We start from the raw sequence: 25,629 nt of genomic DNA on the forward strand, positions 1-25,629 counted from the left end.
AAAACCATTTTTCGAATTCATTCATTGATATTATATATAGATTATGACTTAGTTCCACTGTGATCAATAAATAAGGCTTTACTGCTAAATGTGAATAGGCATCTTCCTTAACAATCATAAAAAATTACTCGATTCATTACCAAAATGTGTGTTTTAAAAAATCCTGAAACTGGCATTATACAATTTTCAACAATATTCTTGGTATAAATTATTTCCTATATTGTCAAGGCTCTCGGAAAATGAACAAAACTTAAAAGCTTCTTTATAATACGGAAAAAGCTTGCTCCTATGCTAGTGATGCGAAGTGTATTAAACAAAATTAACTTCCCTAAGATTTAAAATTTGTTTTCGAATCATTTATGTTTAGGTACTTCCTTTTATTCGAAGTATTTTATCGCAGTTGTTATACAAACATTAAAAACAAACAACGGCTTCAACTATAAAAGCAAGTTCCTACGATAAACTCTAGCTTTTTATTTGTTCTGCATTTTATTATTGTACTCCTAATGTTGAAAGAAACCAAGAAAACGATGTTTTTGAATATTGGGAAGGCAGCTATAGACAGAAGAGTATGATGCTGTACTGTTTTGCGTTAAGGTAAAACTTTTATACTTAACAACTATAGGTATAAGTGCTATAGCTTTTACATCATTGATTTGGAATTCATTTATTCTAGCTTATGTTACAGAGATGTCCTTTATTTCATACGATGCCAATACCTGCATCATAAAGAAAATGCGAAACTAGGTCCACAAAACATGAAACTCATGTTAACAATAGAAGCACAAAAAAAAAAACATTTACAAAAGTGCACTTTAAAAAGGAAAGCTTTTGGCAATTGACAATTTTTCGAAGAAAAACCAATTCAAAAGAAAAAAACAACTTACATTAAATGACGTCTGACGCTGGGGTGGCGGTGGTGCTGGGCATGTCCTGTGTGGTGGTAAAGGAGGAGCACCATTCAATTGGGTGGCTGGTATTCTGCTCGTGACAGGTGAACTTGTCTTCGATGGCGGTGAATTATTATTTGATGATGTACCGGTTGTGGATACGTTGTTTTGACTCGTTTTAAAATGTTCTCGTAAGGAAGATACATTTGGCGTAAGGCTGTTGTTTAAATTCGAGTTGCTCTGGGCCGAACTCAGTGTAAGGTTATTAAGGTTTGTGTTTGAAATACTCCTGGCAGGTGTTGGCGGCGGAGGGGCTTTGACTGAAGGTGGTTTTGGTGGTGCGACTGTTGGGCGACCTGTAAATAAATCAATTGATTAATAGCACGATAACATCGTTTGAAATAGTAAATTGGCTTACCGATTGGGGGGTTTGGCGCTTGTCGGATACTAATTGTTTCCTGTGATTGACATAATGTCAGGGGTGCTCGCATAGTTGCAAAGGCTTGTGAGGTCGGGAAAACTGGCCCACCAGCTGGAGCAATTGGTGGGGATCTAAAAAAAATCAGTTAATTGATAAAGAGTAAAAGATAATGATCAATAGATTAATGTTCTTCTGTGCGGAAGTTTTGATAATCTTTGTTTTATTTTTTAAGTATTGACCTACTTTAAGAATAGTTTTAGAAATAAGAGCGTGACTTTTTCAAATAAATTTTAGTTCTTTTATCCTTAAATACACATATTATTTGGCCATTTACTTTTAATTGATATTAGTATCTATTTTTGTGAATCAAGTAAAGAATGTTGATGTTACTTTATATTTAATTGATATTTTTGTACAATTCAACTTTCTATTGAGAAAAATGAACTTGTTTAGTATTTTATCTCCAAACTCTGAACAAACATTGCTTTTTAAAGTATAGCGAAGTAAGTTATGAATTTGATAATTGGGACAGACTAAAAATCAGCTCATTTACATACCTAGGGGATTTCATACTATGGTGTCGAGCTACAGTAGACTTTTGTAAATTTGCTGCTGAAACTTGTTGCTGAATGCCAGGAGGTTTTGGTGCAAAGTTTGGTTTGCCATGACTTGGTCCGAATCTGTTCGATGATGATGATGATGTTGAAGTCGTTTGTGGTGTATTCCCACTCAATGAAGGCGATCCTGGAACTGGTGATTTACTTTCACTAACTGCTCCAAAAAGTGACGATTTATTTGGCGCTAAGCCAGTAACGCGCTGTGTTGTTACGGTGGCAACAGTAGAAGTTATTGTCGATGATAACGAAGATGATGATGATATTTTTGTTTGATTACTCATACTATGTACATAACTTGTAGTATTTCCTAATGATAAACTAAACACAAAAAAATAGTAACAAATATTAAGGATACATTCAAAAGTTAATTTAATATTTAAAACTTACTTTAAGTTGGCGGCATTTTTCCTCACCGTACTCATACCAGTGGTTTGTGTATTACTTCCACTACTGTTGCTGCCTTCCGAGAGCGTAGGTGATGAAGATTTGGCTTGATTGCTTCCTGTCATTGCTCCTCCCCCAATTTTCGGACTTGATCTTAGTGAATTTAAATTACTCTTTTCAAGCACCGAGTCAGATGTGTTCAGCTTTATTTTTGTTCACACAAAAACAGATAAAATGAAAAATAAGAAAACAAACAAAAACGAAGAAAAATTAGCAGAAAATCGAGAGCAAACAGAATTAATTGAAATTGATTGTTACTGTTTTAAACAAGCACAATTTAATGCTGGTGTTTGTGTGATCTTGCGGTTTAATTTGCATGAGAGAAGCATCTGGTATCTCGACCAGATGCTGTTATGGTACACAACATCTCTTATTTCTAGTGACATGACGGACGTTACGAAATTATGATATACAATTTCAGTCTGATTATAGCGGGTGGTTATATTTATACGACGATTATCAAACTTTTTGAATAATAGTGTAATGTTTAAGGCAAAAACTTTTATTTCAAATTGTTTTGGTTTATTTTGTGGTTTGTTTTGGTTCAAACAAGAGTCTCTTCATTTTCGAGTACAAGCTATGTATATCAAAACATTTAAAGGAAAGCGAACGATATCAATATCCTAATTTTTTAAAAACTATTTATAATAGTTAAGTTAATAATTTAGTATGTAATCCTCTCATCTTAGTTTCATGAACCAAGATTTTTAGTTTTTACTGTCAAAAACAGTTAAAATATAATTTCAGAATGAGGAACTTGTCTCGCTTTCATCAATACAGCAGGAATACCAGAAGATTCTTAATCCCAAAGATTTAAAAAAAACAACAAACAAAACCATCAAAATTGACCAAGCTATCAACAAATACGGAATTAAGTCAAGGAATTTATTTTTAAACATAATGTACCTCCATCCTGGTTTATGTTTGGAAATACATCTATCACAGGGTTTAAAAAGATCGATATGAACAAAACAAAATTCTATTAATAGAGATGCCGTATTCAATGTGCCTAAATTCTGCCATAAATGTCTATGGACGAAGAAAAACAATTTTATTTGAAAGGTAGATGAACGGAAACCACCCCTACCCGAAATATGTTTGGTGACTTAATTTAAAAATAGTCTTGCACCCGCTGAGAAAATTTAATGGCAAAATGATTGACATTGAAAATAGTATACCTTATGAAAGAGATACTCACAGATGAAAGATTCTTCGGTGGAGCTGCTGGAGGTTGTGGTGGTGGTCCTCGATTGGTCCTTAAGTTGGCTTCGGTAACGTTAACTTGCTGCTTTTGTTTCTTTAGTGTAAGATGCTTTGTCAGTTCGGCATTGAAATCTAGTGGACCATTGGAAGGGGGTGGGCTTTTGCTGTTCGTTGTTGAGGATGTTATTGTTTCAGATTGTTGTTGTGCTGTTGTTGATCTCGTGGAAGACGGTGAACTTCTTGCTCCATTTACAGGTTTTAATTTTGGCATTGACGCCAAACCTTCAAATAGACCTCCTAATTTCGGGCCACCATTAGCAATGTTATTGTTGTTGACACCCCATTTCGGGGAGGCATTTGATGTTGGTGCTGGTTTAGACTCATCACGTACCTAAAATTATACACACATAAACATAGATACTAGGACTTCTTTTTAAAATATTTTACCTTTCCTGATAACGCAGGTCCACTCTTATCAACTGTAACGGCCTTCTTTAGTTTTGTACCTTTTTGAATGGATTGCAGAAGAGCTGATCTCATATCTCCACCTCCAGCGCCACCTGCAGAGCTGCCCAGCTTCAAACCACCCATCGCTGGTGGAGGAGGCGGACCTGGTGGAGGGGGTGGTCCCGGTGGTGGTGGGATTGCCATCTGTAATGATCAAAGCAATATATTTTATCATATTTATTTTTTGTTTGTCTTCATTTAAATTTCGAGTCATTTGTTGTCGATGTAGATGTTCTGATATCTATTTCTTGACAGTGTTGTCTTGCCCAAAAAGATAACCCACGCAAGACCAAACAATCAAGAACTGTGATGCGAGCGTAGGTCGCATAGAAATGATTACTTTACCAAAATCAGTTTAGGACAAAATTATATTTTTCTTAATTTGCCCTCGTTATCTAGCAAAAAAAAAAAAAACATAAGAGAAAAGAAGAAGAAGCGTGCGTCGAAATAAAGACCAGTCATTTTGACCTTGATATTATGCTGGTTTGCTTGTAGGCAGGTTTATGTAGAATAATTATTTATTGTATGGCTTGTGTGTTACATGATGAGTAACAATGAACGGAAGAGAGAAGATAAATGTTTTTCCGAGTATTTAAGTTTTTAAAAAACAAAAATTAAAACATGTACAGTGGGTTGTGCGTATGTAACTAAATAAGTATGTGATTGAAGTTTTTGTTGGATTAGATATTTGGTTAAAAAGAACAAACATAATTGACACTAAAAGTCCTAAAAAGAAAGCTGAGATTTTGATTTCGAGATTTTGTTCTTAATGTTGAACAAATTAAAATACAAAACATAACATTTATAGCTTTGGGAATATAATTAAGACACGAATTCAGTGAAGTAAACTTTTTTTTTGTTTTATTAATTTTTACAATTTTATTTATTCATCTTTTTTTTCATTTTTTGTTTATATACATACGAGTATAAAAAACTAAAAATTTCTGGTTGTTTGACAACTGACAAAAATACTTAGATCAAAACTTTATTTATTGCTTTGAAAATATAATTAAGACCTTTTAAAAAAATGAGGAAAAAATCGGTAGTATAGTTTAGCTTCTAATTTTAAGTAGGAAATCTTCTTTGCCGCAGCATATCTATACATCAGTGTTGCATTCACCGAATGAGGGTTTGACATCTGTCTACAGGAATGGCATACCAAGCTGTTTTCACCTTAGTGTAAAGGTCGTCACAATTTATTTTCTTCTGACCACTTACAGCAGCCTTAACGTTGCTCCAGAGGTGCTCTATTGGATTCAGGTCTCGACTTACTGAAACCCATTCAAGCAAATTGACTGAATTGTCGTGGAACCACTTTTGGGTGAGCTTTGTCGTGTGGTTTGGGTCATTATCCTGCTGAAAACTTCATATTACAGGCAAATTCTCCTCAGCTCACGGCAACATCACGTTTCTTAGTACCTCGACATATTTCTCAGGCAAGCTTTAGATCCGGTTACTCAACAATAGATCATATTTTTGTTCTGAAAAGCATTGCGAATTCATTTATAAGGAGAAGAAAGAAGTTATACACATTTTTCGTGGATTTTAAGTCTGCTCTTTTCTATAAGCTCTTTGGTCAGGGAATTTTGTTAAAATTTGGAAGAGTCCTGGAAAGCCTGCACATGGATACTAATGCAGCAGTTTGGAATGGTACAGAAAGGTTGGATTAGTTTCGAACTGAATCAGGCGTTAGACAGGGTTGTACGATGAGTCCAAGCCTATTCGATCTATTTATCGAAGACTTAGTCGATTTCTTACCTGCTGGTATCGAACACGGGAGAATTAATTAAAGCACTCTTGTGTGGGGATGATAGTGTGGTTCTCGCATCATCTCCAGAATCACTACAGCTTATGATAAACCATATTTTTGAGTACTGTAAAATATGGAATCTAATCGTAAACATGGAAAAGTCCAAGATCATGATTTTCAAGAACGGAGGAGGTAGAAACTGCCTTAATGAAAAATGGAACTACAATGGTGAAAATATAGAGATTGTCAAAGAGTTCAAATACCTTGGAGTGATTTTGACAAAAAATTTAAATATGTAAACGCATCTGAGGGAAAAGCTTACTAGTGCAAAAGCCGCCATCAACGCATCTTGGAGTAGGTTTTTCTCAAACAGAAATATCGCAGTAAGTACACTGTTTTTAAGGCAGTAGCGGAATCAATCTTGTTCTATGCAGCTCAAGTGTGGGGAGCGAAGCAATATGAAGATGTGGACAAATTGTTACGTTTCTACGTTAAAAGGATGTCGGAAACGGGACTGCAGCCACTCTTTGTACGAACACAAAATCATGAATATGGATAATTAACGGTTACCGAAGATACTGGCAGTTCAAATTATTCGAGAGAGGTCGGGATGGTATGCAGAATGGATGAAACTTGCTAGGGAGAGTGACATGACCTTAACATAGATAACTTTGATTTCAATCAATGGAAAGAATCACTGTACCACCTAATTGCAAAAGTGGATGATATTTTATGGGAAAAATACCTTAATGAAGCAACTGCACAGAGCAATTTACATTCAACTCAATCACAATTTGGAGGCGAAGAACTATTTCCGGGATGAATACAGCGTAGATGAGATTTCGATGATAGTAAAGCTGCGTGGTGAATTCGTTCGTGCCTCTTAACTTCATTCCACATAGGGAGGATTTACCAATATTATGCTCCTTATGTAATCTACAAGTGAGAGAAGATGTATTTTACTTCATGGGTAAATGTCCAAATCTTAAAGACATAAGGAGAAGTGTTCTTGGAACGGGTTTTTTGGACGAAAATGAAATTGTATCATTGTTGAACGAAGTCGACGTTAAAAAACTGTATATGTACTGCAAACTGACTCTAAATTGTAGGGGGAGAATTGTTAATGAGAGTTTCTGAAGATAATATTTAATTTCAATAGTAAACTATTGAAACAAAACTTTTTAAATCATGTACCTAATTCGTTTATTTATAAATTATATGTCATACAAAATAAGTTTCCAATTTATGTTTTGTCAACTAGGCAGACGGCAGAATGCCGTGCTTTTTTTTTATTTTTGTAAACAATGTAAATTATTTAAGACGGGCAAAAAAAATCCATCTAATCATATTTCTCTTTAGTGAAGATGCCATAAATTGGATGAATAGGACCAACGCCGCCGCCGAGCCATGAGAAGTATTCCCTAACATTTATCGACCCTCCTACGTGCTTTAAAACGGGTAAAGTGTACCAAGAAACGAATTCAGCGTTTTTGGTCTACGCACAAAGCGTCTACCATCAGAACCCAAACGATTTATCTTTGTTTCATAGCCAAAGAATGAATTTCCATTGATTTAAGGTCGTAGAAGAATGTGCCCCAGCGAATAAAACACCCATTTTGCGTTGCTTGGATCTTGGATGTAAGTAATAATTTTTTTCGGGAAATTTGCTCATGTAATAAAATTTCAATTAATCGATCACGGTACTACGCCTGACTCTTTTTACACAATGCAATAAAATCAAATAAATTAAAAATCAATACAAACAAATTGGTACTTAAGAAACTTGTGGTAATTAGTGACCGTTCTTTGAATTGCAAAATGCAAATTGAGAGATAGTCCTAGTTTGTAATTTATATTAAGATGTGTAAGCAAGTGCAAAGGTCTTTATTATATTTCCATAGCGGTAAGTATTCAATAAAAGTACATAAGTATAATCTAGAATTTCTTAGTGGTATTATTTCATATTTACATTCACAAGTTTAAAGACTTTTTAAGTTGTTACTTAAGTCGATTCACTTTCTTTAGAATAGGTAAATTAAGTATGTTATTTAAAAGCTTTTTTATCATAAGAACAAGAGTTATTTATAGATCTATAGGTTTTAAATCATGTTTAACATATTCCACATCACTTTTCAACGATTCAAATTTGCATTGATTAAAATGTTTATATTTTTACCTACATTTTAGCACCACTTAATTTTTTTTTTCGTTCTGATGACTAAAGTATAAAATAATTTAGAATTTTAATCAAGTGTGTATTTATTTATTCAAAATGCAGATTTTTAATTTCTTTGGTTTTGCATGACATTTCACTTTCGCAAATCCGATGATAACAAAATCAAAATAAAATCGAAAGTAGGTTCTTTAATTTTATAACCAACCTTTTTCGTCTTCGGTGCTCCCATTTGAATGTTTCAATTGTGTATTTCTTTTTTAAAACAAATTTATTTTTGAAAACACAAACACTCAACAAAAATAACAGACAATAAAAATCAAAGCAAAAGTTCGTAATATGTAGTTATAACTTGAAATATAAGAACTAGTTCAATCAAAAAACATACAACTTCCGATCGATTGGACACAAATTGTAAGAAACTACTCTATACCGTACGAAAGCTAAAGCAAATCTGATTGTGCCGATCTGGGTGAGTATTTTCGTCGTCGATCCGAAATCATCAACACTATAGGAACACAATATTTACGAACGACTTCCACTCAGCCTAATCAACCAACGCAGCGCAGAGGAGATCAGTGTTACAGTACAGTATCGATCGCATACAACAAAAGTGAGAAGTGACATCTGGCGTAATGCAAGAGCCAGAGGGTAGATTGGCGCGTAGTGTACAAAATTAACCACAGGCCATGGCATAGTTGTATGACTAAACTGCGGTTTTCCAATTGTGGCCGACTGAATACTTGAAACTCCTTTTCAAAGCTTCGCATCGAATGAGACAACTTTAGAAGAACAACCAGACAAGCGAGTTGCATTTGTTGTGATTTGTCATTTTTTAAATATGATTTTATGTTGAATCGTAAAAATAAACTTTTTGAAGTGATAAAAAATCAGTTCCTTACCTCCTCATAACTCACAGACAGAATGACGCTCCTTAACGAATTTCCAAGAAAAGGTTTAAATTTTGGTGTGGATTGGTGGTTGACCGGAAGAAGGATATTGGGGTATATTCAATTTTCCAATAATCTACAGGGAATGGATTTGAATTATTTCAAGAGCTCACAAAACGTATGTCGATAATGTCGATGATGCAGTAGGTATAAGTCAATAATGAATTTTAAAAACTAGTTCGCCTTTGTTTATAATAATCGACTATAACACACCACGCATCAATGCACCACATCACATCACCGTTAAACTTAAATACTAGTTAAGCCTTTTAAACAAAATATATTTATCTGTTATCGTTCATGTTTTTACGTAATTTTCGTTCCTCCATCATCACTGCCAGGGCACCGGTCCGTTCGATGCGATGGCGATGGCGATGGCGATGTGGAGAAAATATTAAACAAAACAACACAAATAAAATCATTTAGTTTGTTATCGATGGCGATGTGACGGCACCGGACGGGTGCTTTAAATTCATCATGGCCATCATTTCATCCGTTGGCGTTGGCTTGGTTTGGTACTAGTTGAATGACTATTTAAAACATTTTTGTACCTTTAGCTTGTTTGTTAGTTTGTAATTGTAAGTTATTCATCTGATGGGCTGGATGTAGTTTGTTTTCTCTATTTTGAAAAATAAAAAAATATATTTTGTTGTTTTGCAATTTGAATTCAAATGGTAACAGCAGCGAATGCGAGGGAACGTCAAAAACGAAGATGATCACAACATGGTGATGAACTTCAACCGACCATCACTGGACTCAGGGTTGCCAAATTTTGTTATATTTGAAATGCAATTATTTTTTTTCCCATAAGTTCCGGTTTGTCGAATTGTAAATGCAACTGCAGATAAAAAGTGAAGTAAAACCCTGCACCGGATAGAGATTTGACTTTTATTCGAGTATAGAAATTAATAATTTTGTTATTTGCCACTTTAAGATTCGATAGTGTTCGTAGAGTAGTGTACAACATACATTATGACGCCATTTTAAACATGAAGATGAACTTTGATATTCCACAGAATTCCTTTTCAATTTATTTCAACTAATGTTAACTAATTTAAATCATGTGTTTTTAAAATGAGATTTATTGAATCTTTTTTGTAAATGCATGTTTTCAAATTTGTACAGTCCTACACAATCTTGTGGCGACTCCGTATCAAATGTAGTACGACTACCTTTCAGACCAAAATGTAAAAAGTACCTGGCAAGTCTTCAAAATAAAGATAAATATAAGAAAATTTTAATATTGCTTCTTATTCTGGTTTTCAACTTTGCTTAGCATACAATTATTCTTTTTTATAATTATTTGTAAAACTAAATCAAAATAAACTTTTGTTTTTGTAGTGTTTAGCTCCACCATGTTTCTTAATTAATATATTGTTTGTTATTTTTCAAAAAGTTAGTTTTAACAAGTAAAGCGCCACCTGAAGAAAACAAATATTTACACCTTTTCCTTCAGTTCTTTTTCATTCGGATTCAATTTGCAAAGTTGAAAACTAGATAACAAATATTATAGCCCATTCGTATATTCGATTTTCTTTCACACTACCTTTGTATGCTGCTATCCATGGTTTGAACTACATTGTTCCAAACCAATTTTATATTCACGTAAACAGCTGTTCATGTGACAATCTTGAGAATATTAGATACATTTTTTTGATTCATACAACATTAAGTTTAATCAATCCACCTTAACAGAATTAATTGCTCAATTAGTTTAATTTCTGGAAATAGAAAGTTTTGGACTTTTTTTTTTCAATTGTAAGCAGTGGAATAAGAGAATATTCTTTCCATAAAAAATTTAATGATCTTTTTATTTATAAAACAAATATTCTTAATCAAGCCATAAATAAATTTGTATTTACATTTTGCTCTATCTACAGGGACGAGCTGTATAGAGCCATGTTTAGTTTTGGCATCCCTGCCAAAATCATCCGTTTGTTCAGGATGACCATGGAGAATTCACGCTGCTCCAGGTTGGAAACAACTTAACAGAACCTTTTGATGTCAAAAAAGGCTTTAGACAAGGTGATGCGCTGCCATGCGATTTTTTTAACATCGTGCTTGAAAGAATAGTGCAGAGCTCACACGTCAACACTAGAGGCACTATCTTTCAAGAGTCTGTCCAATTACTGGCATATGCTGATGACATTGACATAATCGGAAGAACTCAGCGTGATGTCAATGGGGCTTTTGTGAGTATTGAGGCAGAAGCGGCAAAAATGGGTTTAACGGTTAATGAGGGCAAAACAAAGTACATGCTGTCGTCTAGAAAGGACATACAACACCGACGTTTTGGTCAAAACGTCACAATCGATAGACGTAACTTTGAGGTAGTCAAGGACTTCGTCTACCTAGGCTCCGCTGTAAACGCAGAAAACAACACCAGCGCTGAGATCAAACGCAGAATAACTCTTGCTAACCGCTGTTTCTTTGGACTAAGAAAGCAATTAAGTGGTAAAGTCCTCTCTCGAGGGACCAAAGTGTTGCTATATAAGACCCTTATCATCCCCGTCCTGCTATACGGTGCAGAAGCATGGACCATGACAAAAGCGGATGAAAGCACCTTGGGTCGCTTCGAGAGAAAAGTTCTTCGTGTGATCTACGGTCCCGTATGCATCGAAGGGGAGTGGAGGAGAAGATGGAACGACGAGCTGTACGGGCTGTAGAGCGACGTAGACTTAGCCAGAAGGGTAAAAGTCCAACGAATAAAATGGCTGGGTCACGTAGAGCGTATGGAAAGCAATGCTCCGGCCCGGAAAGTCTTCGAATCGACACATACAGGACAGCGCAGTAGAGGGAGACCGCGGATCAGGTGGCGCGCACAAGTGGAAGGTGACCTCACCCAACTTGGAGCGCGAAACTAGAGACATCTAGCTAGGGACCGAGCTAGATGGAGAAGTTTGTTAGGTGAGGCCCTAGTTCACACAGGACTGTAGAGCCACCTTAAGTAAGTAAGTAATTTGATATTCACGTAAACAGCTGCTCATGTGACAATCTTTATAATATTAGATACATGTTTTTTATTCATACAAAAATTGAGTTTAATCAATCCACATTCGGTAACAATAAAAGTTAGTGTTGAATGACACGCCAAATAAATTAATTCAAGTAATATCTGATATTACCAGACATAGATTGAAAAACCCGATATATTTCATATGCGGGTCTGAATTGTACAGAATGAATGCGTTCACGTGAATAGAAGAATACCGCGCAGTATTACCGACGCGGACGTTATCGACATACACAGATTCAATTCGAATGAATAGTAGAATAGTGATTTGAGAACATTCAAGAAAATTTTTTTCGCGATGAATAGCAGAATAGGGCTGTACTTTTTTCCTAATACTTCCTTAACATATCCTCTTTGAAATTGTGCACTTTATTAAGTTAATTTTTTTTTTACAATATTGTTATAAATTGTTCAATCATATCAAATAAAAAAACATAAAACCGAACTATTGCGCCTCCCAAAGTATAACACGGTTTTCAACCGGCTTTATTCCCTCCTCGTTCAAAAAATCTGTTATTTTCCCTATTCATAAGAAAGGTGATCCAAACAACGTCGAGGAATATCAATATGAATGAACAGAATAGAAAAGTGGGTTGATAATAACAGCACTTTAACTGACTTTCAAGCGGGTTTCAGGAAAAATATCTGTGGATCAGATATTTGTTTTAACCTCAATTGCCAAAGCATTCCAATCCAGAAATAAGAAGATTTACGCTTTTTTTTGTTGATTTTAAGGCAGCTTTCGACCTTGTGAACAGAAATGCATTTTGTTTTAAACTTTCTCAATTTGGAATGTAGTAAAAACTTTAAAATGTATAAAGGAATATGTATACTGGTACAGAAGCAGCGGTTTGGGATGAATCTACGTTCTCACAATGGTTTAATACTAACGCTGGTGTTAAACAAGGATGCTCTTTGAGTGGTTTGCGGTTTGCGTTGTTCATTAACTATATTATCTTCCTGGTGGGATTCGGATAGCTGACACTACAATCAATGTTCTACTCTATGCAGACGATCTAGTGATCTTTTCAGAGTCATCAGAAAATTTGCAGCTTATGATATGGGGACTTCCAATAAATATTGAAAAATCGAAAATCATGGTATTTACAAGATATTCGCACAGTTTGGTTAGAGAAGGTTGGTTCTTCAATGATCACTGTCTTGAAATCACTAAAGATTACAATTATTTGGGCGTGAAATTGAACAAAACGATGGATTTCAAAAATCATCTAATTGAAAAGGCGAAGTCTTCGCAAAGCTTGCTGAATATGACATGGAGGAATATTTTTTCAAACCAAAATTTATTGCTGTCAGCTAAATACAAAATATTTGAATGTGTTGTTAAAACATCTCTTTGTTCGCAGCACAAGTTTGGGGAACAGATGTAATTGAAGCAGTAGAAAAGCTGCAAAGAAATTTCATACAAAACTTTTTAATCTGTCAAATGGAACACGTAACTACGCAATTTATTTAAAAACGGGGGTTACAAAACTGTTTACCAACACCCTTAAGATGGAGGCCGATTACATCTATAAAGTTCCTTCACAGTCAGATGCTCGTTTGACAAAGAAAATGCTCCTTTATGAAATGCGGAATAAGAACTGGTGGGTTGCAAAATGGCAAAATATTGGCGAGAAGTTATCCAATTTGATTTGAATAACTTGGTTCAACTAAAGGAGCAGCTTTACAAGATAATTCAAAAACACGAAGATTTTGTTCGAAAAAAATTAGTAGCAGAGGCTGAGCAATCTGAGAGCAGAATAATTTACTCACAACTAAATCATAACCTTTTCATTACCTTTTCAGCAATAATTATTTTGAAAACACATTCAGCTATGAAAAAATATCGTTAATATTCAAATCCAGATGTGAGCTCCTAACCTTATTTTATTTTACTGTTTTTTAAATTCAATTTATAAGTACAGAAATCTTTTAATTTCTGAATTTATTTAAATCAATTCATTTAAATTGTATTATATAAACTAAAATCGCTTTATATATGTACTTTGACAACTGAGCTGACGGCTATGCCAAAGCTTAATAAAATTCGTTATGTTTATTGAAACTGCATTAAAATATTTATAAATAAATGAATTTCTTACTTACTTACTTACTTATAACACGGCTATTATTCCTTATTTCTTAAATTGACAAATGTTTTGAAGAAGGGCTGAATAATTGACTTTCTACCTATTCCATAGCTTGGCAACCCTGCTACTATTATACCATCAGACGAAAAACTACCACCAGAAAGAAACGAAAAACAAATACCAGTTGGTTTTTTACTTTCGATTTCTTTTTTGATTTTTAAATAGCTACTAAACGTGTTAAGAGTGTAAACAAGGTATGTGACATATGGCATTCACAGCAAATTGACCATCCACCAGTGTGGTTGATTTCTTTTGTGTACGATATTATTCAAGTCGGGCGTCATCTTTGTATATAAAACCCATACTGTAGTGCTAGCATTTGGAGGCTCTTCGGGGGCGACACCTAGTGGCTACCGCGGTGGCACAAGCTCATGCAGATTTTTTTTTGACTTACCCTTGCATTTTAAAACTCCAACGCAAAGTTGCTCTATGATAGTGCTATAGATTTTTTATAGAATGTCGTCATATATCGTTACTGCTGCTGCAATTCGGAATGGTTTCAAATATTGAGACGAACTTTTTTACCGACAAATTCTCATGGCTTGGTTAAATTTATCAAGAAATGCACAAATTATAAGTCAGTTTTATGACATAAGCTATGCAATTAACATACATGCAGCAACATAATGATTTTACCCTCTTTATCTTTTATTTAATTTAAATATGCAAACTTATTGTGTAAATAAAGTTACAAACTAATCACACGTAAAAGTTGTATTTTAAACTTGTACTTTTATGATCTTGACAGATGTCATAATATTAATTATCAGATTCCCATCTACCAAAACAAATGTAAATTTGAAGAATGTTTTCTTAAAACTACTTTGAATGTTTTTTTTTTATTATCTTGGTCAGTTGATGAGTCACCAAGATGACGTTTTTTAAAAAAAATTATTTTAGTGGAAACCCAAGTTGATTTGTGATCAAATACAAATTTTAAATGTATACACAAACATTTGTTGAATATCAAAAGCTTTTCTTGAAACAAATTACTCATGCTTGCTTGAGAATATACCGTTGAATTCTAATAAGGTGACACATATTTATAACGAGCAATGAAAAATTTAAATTGTTAATTAATGCTTAATGTTAAGCGCAATTTTTATAAAAAACAAACAAATATTTTTATGGATAATAATTATTATTTTTTTAATATTTAATAATTAAAATAAAAAATTAAATGCATGGAAATTTAGCAACATTGATTTTATGCCATTAAAAATGGAAAACGATAACTGCCAGAGCTATGGTTACAACACCATATCCTGTTCATGAAATTGTCAATGACCAATTCGCACCTTTGTGGTTTCATGTCTGCTATAACTCCTCAAATCTATCTTTTAGATATTAAAGCGATTCTGGAGTATTGGCATTGACCTTATCCAAAAAAAAACCACAAATGGAAGATCTATTTGATGAATTTTAAGTAACGGTTTTTTTTGCTGTTAAATGTCAAAAGATGACAGCTGCTAAATAGTAAGCTACTCAAAATGAAATCTCTTATTAGGAGTTAATAACAATGGGCAGGTTCAGACAACATACTACGAGTACTTCAATTGTAGTGAACTGCATTCTTTGGACGTACATTTTGACCAAGGCAACTAGTTAGTATGTTGTACCCGTGGCATGATGTTAAGTGCGTTGGACTTTCATGCCATGTAAAGTTTTTCACGGGTACTGGCTCTTGCGAGGAATTGATAAATTCTCCAAGATAAAAAAGCTTTCTCAAATTTGCTATTCGGATACGGCTTAAAACTGTAGGTTCCCTCCATCCCTGACAACAGTACTCGCACACAGGAATGGTTGAGAGTTGTAAATCACTAGGCCCTAGTTCTCAACGGACTGTTGCGCCACCTTATTTATTTATTTCAATAGTTAGTATTTCAAGTATCATAAAATTTCAAACTCAGAACTTTACTTCACTAACCTCTACTTTCAGTTCATCGTTCTAAAAACAAACTAATAAAGACAGTATTGCCTACAAAACAATCTTCAGGCCAGCTAAAAGTCCATTACGATTTGTATTTTCTGATGTAAGGTAATTTTTCTTCTAATTTGAGAAGAAACATCATTACAAAACATTAAATAAAAATTGTGCAGAAAATAAATAATTCATAGAGTAATAAAGCTCAGCTTTCCGTTGAATGCAAAAAACATGATCAACTGTCATTTTGACATAAGTAGAATTGACATGACAGGTAGGGATATTTTTCTTGGCTAACTTCCAGTCAACTTTCCAATAAACTAGGTTCAATTAGATGGAATTCTTTTAGCAGCTGGCCAATCTGAAACTTGAAACTTGCCTTACTTTTGAGTCCCTTATGTAGTCTGAACCTGCCCAATACTTAATTTTTATAATTCTTAAAATATTCATTTCATAATCATTGTTCAATTTCATCCAAAACATGGAAATTTGTCAGTTTTTATAAAAGAAATTAATGTGACGATTGACGCATTGAAAAACAATATTCGGTAACGCAGACATACGACCATAATTGCTGCTAAGAGCGGTCGATAAATGGACGTTTCAGCTGTAATTTATTCGAACCAGCCCGCAACGGCCACTTACCCGAAATCATTTTTTTAAAATATGCAGCTAGGTTTAACATTTCACTTTCACTCGAAATGAAATTGATATCGATTCAAAATATAAAATCGGTTTCTGAAATTCACTTTCTTCGAGTCGATTTAATTTTTTTCGAACTCAAAACGAAGTGAATTTCGGTGTTTAACATTTCGAAATTTGCGATTTTCATGTGATTGAAATGCGACCACATTAAGTTGGTGCGATTTGAATTCGACAAGAGAGAATTTTTTAAAAACAGTAGTAATTTCACTTAAGGGATATAAACCTTAACTTCTTTATGTAATGGACTAGGTTCGTGAGAAGTATAAGGGAACCGAAAGCCCAGAATAATTTAAAAATAAGAAGTTATAAAAATAATGACATTGAACTAAACTGTTTATTGACTGATGTAATATATATGTACGTGGGGTGACCCAAAAGTAACGGGAATTGGGCTGTGGTGGGGACAGAGAGTAGGGTAAGTCGACCAGGTATGATTTAGGAAGGGGTCTCAGAAGTTAGTGTGTTAAGATCTGTCGCTGTAAGTGTATTGTTTCATCCGTAAGAATTTTCGTAGAGAAACGCCTTTTTCCATTTCGGCGAAAACGTGATGGTCGATTGTCCAGAACAACGCGCGGCTTCCTGTTAGAAAAATCTGCCGCGGAAACAGTTGTAATGCTCAGGTATCCTTATGGGGATGCTGCCCTAAGTAAAACCAGAGTCTACGAATGGTTTTCTCGTTTTAAAAATGGAGAAATGTCAATTCAAGACCGACCCCGTTCAGGACGCCTCGTAACGTCAAGAAATGCCGAATTGAGTGGATTTCAATTAAGAGGATTTTATCCAAAGATTTGCACATGGAACGAGTTGCAGCCAAATTTGTCCCACGTCTTCTCACAGGCGAGCAATAGTAGCGTCGAGTTAATGCATGATTTTGACAAAAAACGGCATGACACTAATCGTTTACCCCCCCTGCTCATCGGATCTGGAATCCTGTGATTTTTTTTGTTCCCCAGACTTAAAAAGAACATGAGAGAAAAGCGTTTTATTATTGTACTTGTAGAGGTGGTAAAAAAGGAGTTTAAAAAATGTTTTGAACAATGGAAGCATAATTTGCAGAAGTGCGTTACGGTCAAAGGAGAATAATTTGAAGGTGATTTGGTAAAATTATAATAAATAAAAAAGTTATGACGAAACTCCCGTTTCTGATTCCCCTCGCATATGTGTATGTCAGCTGCTTCAATTTCACTTAAATGATTTCGAAAAGCATTCAAAGTTATGAAATCTATTGAATGAAAAAACTCCGAAAACAATTTCACTCGATTTTCAATTTAGATTTCTATTTCATTTCACTTGATTTTGGGCACTCAACTGATAAAACCAAACCCTAAAGATCAATTGTTGAACATTAAACTAATAAAAGTATTGAATATACGTCTCAAAAACACATATTTGAAATAGGATTTGATGAGATAATATCACAATCTATTACCACCAGTATCACAGTGGAAGTTTAAACTCCACTTTCGGTTTAAACTTCAGTTCAAGAATTTGTCCGTTTTTACAATTTTGTTTAACCTTTGAACTCAGTTCAATTTGCAGTTCATGTTAACCGAAAGTATTCTGCCGTTTAAACTCCAGTTCAGCGTTTGGAACCACGGTGACATTTCAATTTCACAGCTCCCGTTTGATAAATTGCGTTTGTGAAGAAAGTGTTTTACAACGTCGCGAAATATTAGTTTTAATTTGTTTTTGATCTTTTTCTTAAGTATTGAACTCATTTGCAATGGAATCCCAAACCGCGGCTTTTTCTTTTCAATGTACTTTGTCAGTTTTTTTGTTTTTCAAAATATTCTTTCTTTTCGCAGCTAACTCTATCAAAAAATCTACATTTGCTGATGAAAAACTGCCTGTTCTTTTTTTTCACAGCTTTTTGTTTTAAATTTATTTCCATTTTAAAAATTACACAAAAATAAAATAAACCTCTCGAGTTCGTCAACAAAACAAAATATTAGTTGTTTTTCTTGTGCTCTTTACCTCAGAGGGAGAAAGAGAAGACACGGAAAGATAGTTGAAAAACTTCATAAAAGTGACAATCTGACAGGTTACGTCACATTACGCAACTACTACAAGCAATGTTGTCAGATACTTATCAAAAAATCTGTGAAACCGGACTAGTTAAACTAAAAAATTGAACTCAGGTTTCAAGAAATTAAAACCTTCACTTTGAAACTGGGGGATAGTAATTTAAGGAATAAATAACTGGTATTTTTTGTAACAATCTTGAACCTCAATCAAAAAACTTCGAAAATTGGAGTTTAAAATATTTTCTATGGAGATATTCCAAACCAATTTAGTTTATTTTTTTTTTAAATTGATTTTAACAACTTTTTAAACAAAAGTTAAATTCTTGTTATTAAATGTCACAATGACGTTTTGACAATTTTACTCGAAAAATTTGGATAATTTTATCTACCAAAACCCTTCGCCGTTCAGGAATTTTAAATAAATTATGTCTTATACAAAATTTGACAGTTCATTTACCAAATGGTTAATGGTGTGTTACCTCAATATCGTTTACCTATACTCAAAATTGTCAATTCTAATTTCCGAAATTACAATTCAATAGCTCCGCTCTTGTTTGGTTTTTCTTCCACGAACTGTCATTGTGTAAACATGATCAGATGCACCGTGTCCAATAAAAGGCAGTCAGTATTTTACTGGCAAGCATTTGCAAGTTTGCTAAATAGCACAATTCTGAAGCCTAGTCAACAGGTTGTTACAAAATTCTGCACCATTATCGGTATTTTTTCTCAAGAATTTTGAGTTAAAAAAAAGTCATTCTTTATTGTATAACATTATGTTGGAGGCAATCATCCTTATCACGGGCCCCGACGTAATAGATTCGTACTACGAATTCCGAAAAAGGTAGGTGTCATAGCTCTGTTCGTATCGAAAAATTCTGCTACGAAATTCGGAGTACTGAAAAGTGGAATGAATAGTAAGTTTTTTCTACGAACAGATTTTTTCGTAGGAACAATTCAAAACACTAGACACAACAGTTTTGTGCGAATGGATACAAATTGAGAAAAATGTAAGTTCAAATACAAAATTATTGTGAAAAATATATATATATTGTTTTTAAAGGTCCAAAAAAGTAATTACAAACAAAACGCAAAGGCTATTGGATTTGCTCCAAGAAAACCCTGAAATTTCTCAAGGGTACAAAAAGCCAAAAAATGAGGAAGTCGCCGCGTTTTGGGATAAAGTAAAAAAAGAAGAACTAAACAGGCTTGGTTCACCTGTAAAGATGCCAGCAGCTGGAGGAAGGTACATTTAATTTACATAATGCTGCGAAAAGGTCCGTATAAAATCTATCTTTAGGTATGGTTAGATTGGAAGGCGTATAAGAAAACTATAGTAGGAAATAAAAAAGAAATCAAGGCAACAGGTGGTGGAATGAACAGAACGCATTCATTTTCAGAACTTGAAGAAAGTGTTATCAAGTTAACTGGTCTTGAAACATCAACAAGTGGTTAAAGTTAAAAGCTCTCGTTCGTTTGGAATCAACAGTTCTTTGGAAGATCAAAAGCAACAACTTATTTGTTTGTATGTATTTATTTATTATTATTGTATTTATTTGTATTTTTAATCTGCGTTTTCGTTGCAAATTTTCTTTCTTTATTGCAAAAATAGCGATCGCAAATGAATCCATTTCAAAAAATGCACAAACAGCAAGATCCAAAATTAAATATAAATTTTAATTTTCACATTTTGACGTTTACCAGCTGATTCCGAAAGTCCGAATAAATGGTTCCTGTGTGGCAATGCTTTTCAACATTTCGTTCGGAGCCTATGATATGAATTTATTCGTATTCGTAGCGGAACGAAACGTTCGGAACTTTGCTACGAGGGAGCTTGTGATAAGGGTGATTATCTTTCTTGTTTTTAGAATATTCTAAAAAATCAACCTAACACTTTTTTTTAAATTCAGTTTAATGATGCATTGTTTAGATTAAAAGTTAAGCTTCGATAAAAAATCGATAGGATTAGTTTTTCCAAGTATTGGAGGTAAACTAAACTTAAAAGTCATTTTGTTGTTATTACATGTCCAAAAACTGTAATTCTGTAATACCTTAATAATTAATATGATGTAACACCATATTAATATGATATGTAAATTGACTCATGTAAATGTCCTATTATTTTTGTTTCGAAGTGTCAAAAAATAATCCGAATTATCCGACCAATGAGATCGCTCGTTCTATCTTCCAATAGGATAGCTCGTTGTATTTGATTTAAGAAAATGAAATAACGACGGGCATTATAAAAGTAGAAGTCTAGAAGCAAAGTCAATTTTCATTCCTTCTCGTGTATTATTTTCCATTTTGTATAAAATAAGGAAATAATAAAGTTTTATAAAGACATTAAAATTCAAATCTATAATTCTGCGCTTTCTTAAGATATAACTGACGAAAAAGCGGTATTCCGAAAGTATCACAGCATCACATTAAAAAGGATGCACTGACATTTTAGGAACTTTAAAAGTTGAGAAATTTCACAGTTTTCAGTTCGACAAGTCGGACCGATTACAATAACTTACAATTGGAAGTTAAGAGCAACAAATCTTTTCCATTCCCCCAGAATTGACAGTTCTAAAAGAACAACTTACTTAGTTCTAACCGTTCAATTATAGGATCGCAGAAATAGTTGAGAATTTAAGCTAAAGCCCTTAGATTCTTGATTTGAACTGGCAGATAAATACTAGTTTCGTAAGAACTCGCAGTTTTAGATTTGCTTTAAATGGTATCAGATTCTCCTGTTTTTCTACACCACAAGTAAAAACAGACCTAGGTGTTCTTTCTTAATTAATAGTTGCGTCGTCATTTATTGTTTACCTAACTTTATATCTTGTGGTTTATAAATATATAAAATATCAAATTCTTAAAGCTGATATAAAATACCAGACTATAAATTCTAAAATCAAAACTTTATGCATTTCTACAGCTTACACAATATATAAAATCACAAAGGCACATAAATACGAGTATGTATGATAGACATACATATAGAACGTGATATGAAATCATCATCAGCAGCAGCAGCAATTAAATATGCTTTCCTTCAAAGTTTACTTCCTTCATTTTGTGCTACGTGATCGAGTCGACAACCCAAACATAAAAAGCTCCACTTCCGGATTGGGTAGGTCTTGCCTTCTTTATGTTCTATATTGTTAGCACAAATGTTTTGTCAAAATAATAATACTCATTGGGTGCAGGCTGTAGGGCACACTCCTACCCAGATAAGAATCGAGTCGTTTTCGTTTAAAATAAATCGTTTTTATTTGTTTTATTACGTCAGAATTAAGTTTGTTATGTTGTATAGCTAGAGATGTGCAATTTAAACTGATGGATATTGTTTTGTCAAACCGATTGAAAGCAATGTTCAAATATAAAATGATTTTGTCAAAAAACGGTTCTGCTTTTTGATCTATGCTTACTTTTTACACAGTTCGCTTATGTTAGTAGTGATACAAGTTTATAGTGAAACGAGTTTGTGCATAATTAGCAAGAAGAATTGATATGGAAAACTCATGGAAGTTAAACAAATTTAGCGGCGCAGACGCATTACTCTGTCAATTAGTCATTTTTGTGAACCGTATTCATATGTACAGGGGCGTAGGCAGGCTTTGAAGTACAAAAGAAAGAACGTTTCAAGTTCTAACCGAACACTCATACCCAACTTATGATGTAACAAGCTAGTTTTTTCCACATGTTATATTGCTTATATAGTTACGGAGTTGGTGTCAGTAGTTTTAGCAATGTTTCATATGTCTTCCGTGTAGTTTTATCGATGCTCTTATAAGCAATGTTGTCTTCTACCCCTCAAACAATTCTGCTGCACTACTCGAACTTCTTTTAGAACCTTAACCCTTGAGCTCAGCCTGGGACGTACTTTCAAAAACAGAGATTCTTTTTTCAGTCGTACATCAGGAATGTGACATGCTTTACCTAACTCTGTTCTTCTGCCCAGCCAATTTGTAATTGAATCTATTTTCTGTGTTTAAATATTTTTAAGGGTATTTATAGCCCCTTAAGTAGCATTATTCAAACAAATATTAATAAAGAGGTTAAAGTCATTTAATAAGTTATTCAGTTAAAAAGTTGATTTTTATAATTTTAAACGATTTGAGCCTCCTATTAGGAATCTCTTATAATTGGCCTGAGAATTTTCTAAGTTGGATTGAAAAATCAGAAGAGTGAAATAAAGGGTGATTTTCTTTTTGGCAACACTGGTTTAAACAGCTGACGCACGTTTGGAGCGGTTTAGGGACTGGTGGCATCATTGGAACTTACTTTTTCAAAGATGATGCGAATCGTAACGTAACTGTGAATAATATAAAACTTTTTTTTGCCTAAAATGCAAGAACTTGCCTCGCATGACATGTGGTTTCAATAAGACGGTGCTACATGGCGCAACAATTAACTTAATGAGAGGCGATTTCGGTGAACACTATTTCACGTTCGGGACCGGTGAATTGGCTGCCTAGATAGTGCGATTTAACGCCTTTACACAATTTTTTGTGGGCTATCTTAAAGCTTATGTCTATATAGGCAAGCCCGCTTCAATTGACGCATTGGAAGACAACAATTCATTCGTGAGATACTGACCGAAATGTTGGAATGAGTATGCCAAAATTGGACTTAGCGGAATAGACCATTTGAGGCGCAGTCAAGGTCAACATTTGCATGAAATAATCTTAAAAAATTAAATTATATGGACCGTACTATCGATTCAAATAAAGATTTCATGCATTTTTCTGAATTGTATGTTGTTTTTTTTGAAAACCTTTCCTATAGCTTTTAAAAAATCACCTATTTTAAACAGAATTCATTCCACTTAGCAGTCAAAATAGCTTTATCTTTCTTTTTGAATAATTTGGCGTTTTTCTTTTTTAGTTCAGAGCAAAACTGCTCTGATCCTTTCGAGCTTCAAATTCGTGTTTCTTTTTTAGTTCTGAACATGTTCAGAGCGCGCTCTGCAAGCTCAGAATAAAATAACTGAGTAAACAGAGTAAAATGTTGAGCACAAACAATTTGATATTTGAAAGCCGGGAAATTAAAAAAAAAATCATCGTCAAAACAATAAAAATGGCGGAACATTTTTATGACTGTTTTTCAAATCATGAAAGTTTAGTGCTCAAGTTGTTTCATAATTTAATCAGAAAGCTCTGAACATACTCTGCTCAGAAACGACTCTACTCTACTCTGTTCGCTCAGACTCTGCTCAGTGCTCATCTCTGAACTAAAAAAGAAAAACGCGATAGAGAATTTAGGACAAATCGAATCATAAAAGTTCTGTGCCCAAAATTCTGACAGTAAAAGTGAGAAATGTTGTTTTCATTTCTAAGATTATAAAAATGGCCTAATATTTACTTAATTTAAAAAATATGCTACTTTAACTCTTAGTAAATTCTAAAATCTACATGAATTCAACATTTTTGACTTTTCAAAACAAGGTTTGTTTGTTTTATTTTTTAAACGAACTGTTAACAAGGTTTTACGTTTAAGCCATTTATAAAAAGGACTAACACCTTTTGATGGAAAGGTCAATTAAGAAACGGTTTTACTCTTATATTTAAATAATTTAATTGCAAGTTAATATACGCAGGGAAAATTGAATCTAAAACTGCCACCAGCTCACTGCACAGCTATAAGCTGCTGCTTTAAATAAACTCGTTGTCTATACTGGTTGCTGGTGTCACTAATCAACTATATAGAATCTTAATTTGATTTTAATTCGATACAGAAACACAGGACGCTATGTAGGAGAACCTTGAGAACGAAGGGAGGGCTGTATAGAAGTGTAGAGTAGATAAAATAACAAATAAAACATCCATAAATTAATCTGATGAATTAGTCACTCACTTGTTTTGCACAGCTACCGCATACTGTGCGTAGTGTATGTATGTTAACTAATTCGTCAGATTATGGACCTCGAAGTGTTTGTCACTTTGCTATATGAACATACCCATTGTACTTTTTTTAAAAGAAGCATTTTGTTTTGAGTTTGTAATTTAGCTGCAACAATTTAAATAATCACAATTCTTTGTTGGCATTTAGTTTTGTGAAAGTGGAACATCAGAAATGTTTGAAACCTTTACAAGCTTATGGGTACTATGATCTAGAATTCTAGATCAATGGGAGGGGCTTTGTTCTTATGTCACACTCTAGCGCCAGTAATTAAAAATGTTTATGTTTATGGTTGGAATGTAGGAATATGGCGAATGGATGACAAATTTAGGTACGGAATACAATGAGGTAATTTACGGAACATTTTTTGAGCATTAAATAACAAATAAGATTGATTAATAACAAGTTCGAAGAAATTATTTTCAGACAGAGAGAATTATACATGATAGCTAGATTATTCATTCTTCTCATTGTTGTAGACAACAAACAATGAAGGTACTTTGAGCATGGTCAAGCCCGATGCGGTCCATTGTCGTTGGCTAGATCATGAAGCGTTTTGAGCGGAAGGGCATCAAGTTGGTCTCAATTAAGTTCATGAGGGCTTAAAAGAGCTTGTTGGAGAAGCACTGCTCTGACTTTTCTGCTCATCCATTCTTCCGCGGTTTGTTTAATTATATGAGCTCCGGCCCATCTGTAGTTCCAATATTGTGGGAAGGCTTGAACGTCGTTAAAACCAGTCGCCATGATGTCGGGTGCCATCAACCCAGCTGACTCTCTGTCAGGTACCATCTATGGTGATTTCTACATTCAAGTCGAACGCAATATTCTCCACGGTTTAGATGCTGTTAAATAGGCTCACAAGGAAATTGATTCTGTGGTTCAATGGGAAAGAATTGCTCTCATGGACTCTATAGCTACTGGAACTGGGTCTACGAATAAGCAGCTGTTGTACCTTAAGTGAATTTTTTCATT

General features: G+C 34.0%; 1 protein-coding gene across 4 annotated transcripts in view; it reads right to left on the reverse strand.

Moving 5' to 3' along the window:
* LOC129954114 (WAS/WASL-interacting protein family member 2) overlaps positions 1-25,629 on the reverse strand; it is a 59,872-nt gene that overhangs the window by 14,299 nt on the left and 19,944 nt on the right. The window contains exons 1-7 of one of the 4 annotated variants that reach the window (XM_056067803.1): positions 8,908-9,232; positions 4,023-4,226; positions 3,571-3,966; positions 2,316-2,515; positions 1,869-2,246; positions 1,309-1,442; positions 888-1,246 (exon numbers count right to left, since the gene is read on the reverse strand). In XM_056067803.1, the coding sequence (XP_055923778.1) occupies positions 888-1,246; positions 1,309-1,442; positions 1,869-2,246; positions 2,316-2,515; positions 3,571-3,966; positions 4,023-4,226 (1,671 nt within the window). In that variant the 5' untranslated portion in view covers positions 8,908-9,232. Of the gene's footprint in view, positions 1-887; positions 1,247-1,308; positions 1,443-1,868; positions 2,247-2,315; positions 2,516-3,570; positions 3,967-4,022; positions 4,227-8,213; positions 8,418-8,907; positions 9,233-25,629 lie in introns of those variants that run through there. The other 3 variants (XM_056067801.1, XM_056067804.1, XM_056067802.1) reach the window with 3 other exon arrangements.

The sequence above is a fragment of the Eupeodes corollae genome, chromosome 1, assembly GCF_945859685.1.
Source record: "Eupeodes corollae chromosome 1, idEupCoro1.1, whole genome shotgun sequence".
NCBI lineage: Eukaryota > Metazoa > Arthropoda > Insecta > Diptera > Syrphidae > Eupeodes > Eupeodes corollae.